We start from the raw sequence: 4169 nt of genomic DNA, 5'->3' as shown, positions 1-4169 counted from the left end.
CCCCTTTGTTCCTCATAGACGTTTGCCCCGCTAAACGTCTTGCAGGTCTAACCCTGTCTTATCATCTGCTTTTCCGAGGACCGGAGCTAACACAATATTGAAAACAAAGATATGTAGCCAAGAAATTGTTTAAAATTGTGTCCTAAGACAATACTCTGCCTCAAAGAATAGCCCTTCCACTTGTCAGAGGAAAATGCACGTGATTCAGGACTGTTTCATGTTGTCATCTGGGGACTTGGCTGTCATATCCAGGAACTGAGCTTTAAGAATTGCCCCGTCCCCTTTCCCTATGACTTACATTCTCATCTGCTTACGCTCACCTGGGTGATGTGAACCGAGTTTACTCTATCTTAGTCCCTCTCCTCGACTTGGCTGCACGTTGGAATCACCTGGAAGGTTTGTTTGACACTCCAGTGTCTGGCCCTGACACCCCCTGGGGTTCTGACTCGATTCGCCTGTCGTGGGGCCTGGGCATACTACCTGTTTTAAAGCTCCTTGGATGCTAATATGGTACAGTTAGGATTGAGAACCAATGCTCTGTGTGAAGTACAGAATGATCCTGTCAACCCACCCTTATATCTTTAGCTAAATCTGTGAAGCTTGGCTAGAAAATAACGAAGCTAAAATATCATCAACCAGTAAGGTTGCAAGAAAATTTGCAAAACTCAAGTACTTATAGACACGAGTGGCTGTAGGATGATGTATTTCCTCGAATGTGGCTATAGATAAAGTAGCAGTATTTCACAGCAGTATCACCAAAATACCATGAGCCTACTCCATAAACGAAGCAGGTGTGTGAATGTGGCTTTCTTTGACGGGTCCAAGACATCCTTTATTTGCACTCAGAGCTACCAAATGTAATTAGCTGAGTTTGGTGCCCACTTGTTCATGCAAATTCTTGGCACGAAGGCTGGAAATGTTGGCAGTGGCTTCTAGAAGTGGAGTAGGCTTCTGCCCGTGGCTCCTGCAACTCATTTAAACCCGTGTTTTCTCTCTGCAGAGCAAGGCCAGTGGTGACTGTGGATGCCCAGCTTCTGCTGAACCCAATGATTATCAACCTGGAAAATAAAACTTGCCAGATTCCAGAGTCTACAACTCCTGTGGCCTGGTGAGTTAGTCCATTCAAATCTCCTGGTGATCTTGTGAAGATGCAGCTTCTAGGTCCATAGGTCTAGGATGGGCCTGAAACTCTGTACTTCTAAAAAAAGCTCCGAGAGGATGCTGATGCTGAAGGTCCATGCTCCAAATGTGAGTAGCCAGGCATTAGTCTTTCAAAAAAAAAAAAGCAAGGATCTATGATATGATGCTGATCTTTTGCTGTCAGCTTTTCCCATGAAGGCTACTTCTTCAAACTACAGGCTCCAGGTGAGATAAGTACAGGCAACTCTTGAATGACATAGGTTTGAATCATGCAGGTCTGCTTATACACAGATTTTTTTCCAATAAATACAGTCAGCCCTTACTGTCTGTAGGTTTCCCATTCTTGGATTCAAATAACCACTGATCAAAAATAGTGTTTTTGCATTCCCAGCCACAGATTCCCAACTACGGATCTAAAACACTGTTTTGATCAGTGATTGGTTGAACCCACAAATGCAAAGGACCAACTCGGGTCAACCACTGTAGAGTCAACCACTCGGGTCAGTGACCCTAACCCCCACCTTATTTAAGGGTCAACTGTATAAAAACACTTGGGAAATTTTTCAATAAAACAAATCTTGGGGATCTCTTTTAGATTCTTGGCTTATCAAAAGTAACATTAACCAAACTAAAAATATAAAATACATTGACTTTTGCATCTGCATATGCTTTGGATACCAATTTTCAGATACATAGAATATCTTTTTTTTTAATAGTCGAGCTTGTGTTAAATTACCTGGTTTCCTGTGCTGAAAACAGATGGCAATTTTCTAACTTAGCGTGAACAGTTAGAGAAAAAGTAAACATTATAAAAATAGATTTTTGTGTCCTAACCTATATTTTTGTCACCACGATCTTGTCATCAGGAATAGCAGGAGAATTCTGGTTCCTTTGCTGGGGCCATGGAGAGCATGGCTTATATAGCTTCTAAAGTGTTCCTTTTGAACCTTTCCGAAGGGACTATGAAAGGGAACCTGATTGGAACACAGCCACTTTGTTTCCAGTATGTAGGTCCTCAAGGGTCAGAAGTCTGTCCCTACTGGGTAATGCCAGCAGGATATATCCTCTGGAAAATCAACAAATTCTTTGAGTGTTCAAGCAGTGCCCTCATTTTCCAGAAAAGGTGGTCAAACTCAGGCAGTACGTTTGGTTCCTGAGAATGTCAGAATGCGGAACAAACCAGTCTTGACCCAAAGAAGCTACAGTATTTCCAGCCAATTTCAGCGTGTTGTTGATGGCCTTTTGACAGTGGTTCATACTGGAGTCCAAGACTTTGAGGGTGGAGGGTGGGGGGAGAGGAGGACCCTGAAGAATTTTTTGAAAAAAATCCTTTGTTGGGAGCTCCCCATTCCTGGAGGCCTGTCTTTACCTTAACCAGCTTTTTTTGAAAGTAGCTGGGAAATGCCCTGAGCACATTTTTAAATGGTTTAAAACCATAAAATATTATAATGAAAACCTGACTTGAGAAAATATGTGAAAGAGCTAGCATCTATCCTTAACCCTGGCATGATTAAATGAACTTGAAACAAGCTGTGAGAGCTACTTGGGCATGAGTATTACAAATTCAGTATTTCTCCAGACAGACCTGAATGGACTCAGCCTAGAGTCCATTCAACTCACAGTTCTGAATTCTTTTAAGCATCTGTGTGTGACACACTCTGGTATAAGTGTCGTTATTTCAAACTAGATCATTTTTTCCTAAGGATTTGAGTATTTTTATAAAATTTAAGTATTTTAACAGATTATATTATCTGAATTTATGAAAAGACTTATTTTATAACAAGAAAATATCTTTTCATGACCCATTTTTCTTGTTGCATTAAATCATATTATTAAGATAAAAGGCAATTTGTTAAGTTGGCAAATGTAAAATATATGCCTTTACGATTATTTATTTGATTCTATTGCATTCCTTTTCTGAAAGATGTTTCATTTTTGCATTCGAAAATTTTGAATAGTGGCTCAGAACTTTTAAAAAAGGAAAGTTAATAGTTGATTCAGTCTAGAATGTGTTTCTCTGATAACTTTTTAGTTTGTTCTAGGAATTTAGCTCAGTTTTTCCAAAATGATTGAAAGATATTCGTTGATTTTCTTTTCCATAATTTTGGTCTGTATTTGATGTAGCCTTGTACTGTTCATCTGAAAACTATTAAGTAAAGTCTGACTGGGAACTAGTTCTTCATGTCCATCCATGTGAATTTCTGTGTCTTTCAAACAGCTGTGTAGTTTTATAAAGTATCTGCTGCTAGAATTTTTAAATTCAAAATAAAAACATAAAGCCAGCTCAGGAATTCTCGATACAATCGTTATTAACTAATCAGAAAAATAAAAACTACTTGGTAAAAATTTTTCATTTTATAAATGTAAAAGTCTGTAACTATCCACTTTTCAAATCTGAAAAAAACTTCAAATATGCCTAACTTTATGTAAATTCTGACATTTGCTGTCAGTGAAATAGTATTGAATTGGTGAGATTGAAAAATGCATTGCTTTGTACTTTTAAATCCTATTTTATATTCATCTCATTCTTTCTCTATCATCCATGGCTATGAGCACTGTTACATGTCAGATTTATTATTCCAACCTTTATTGCATTGGGTTAGGACGAGCTTTAGAGGATCATAGTGGATTGTTCTGCCTCTGACATATCAGAAATACTATAGACAAAGAGGTTCATTTCAAATTTTTGTAATGAAGGAACTGAGTTCATTTAATGTGCTTTTTTGTTGTTGTTCTAATCAGTCCTATTCAGATTATAATGCACCATACTGAATGTGACCATAATTTCTAGTTTGAAATTTTAATTCGATGAACAATTATTAATAATAGCTCACAGCTTTCTTTGAAACCAAGTACTTCCAAAAACACTGGACATAGAAAAAAAATTCCATTTTTTTAGCCAGACCTGCTAAAAAAATTTAAAGATGCAATTAACTATTCGTCTTTCTTGAACAATTCTAATTGAAGCAGGAGTGGGCTGGAATTTTGATTCCTCTGGGGAAGCGGTAAAAATGCTGTAATAGCAGAGA

At 38.0% G+C, this 4169-nt stretch overlaps 1 protein-coding gene across 4 annotated transcripts in view; it reads left to right on the top strand.

Moving 5' to 3' along the window:
* Positions 1-4169, top strand: part of ITGA8 (integrin subunit alpha 8) — a 149814-nt gene that overhangs the window by 80386 nt on the left and 65259 nt on the right. For all 4 annotated transcript variants that reach the window (XM_023522873.1, XM_023522874.1, XM_011379443.2 and 1 more), the window contains exon 15: positions 1001-1108. In XM_023522873.1, the coding sequence (XP_023378641.1) occupies positions 1001-1108 (108 nt within the window). The remainder of the gene's footprint in view (positions 1-1000; positions 1109-4169) is intronic.

This window comes from Pteropus vampyrus, unplaced genomic scaffold (assembly GCF_000151845.1).
Source record: "Pteropus vampyrus isolate Shadow unplaced genomic scaffold, Pvam_2.0 Scaffold359, whole genome shotgun sequence".
Lineage (NCBI taxonomy): Eukaryota > Metazoa > Chordata > Mammalia > Chiroptera > Pteropodidae > Pteropus > Pteropus vampyrus.
Note: the sequence above shows the minus strand (reverse complement) of the source record. Positions and strands in the feature narration are given on the sequence as shown.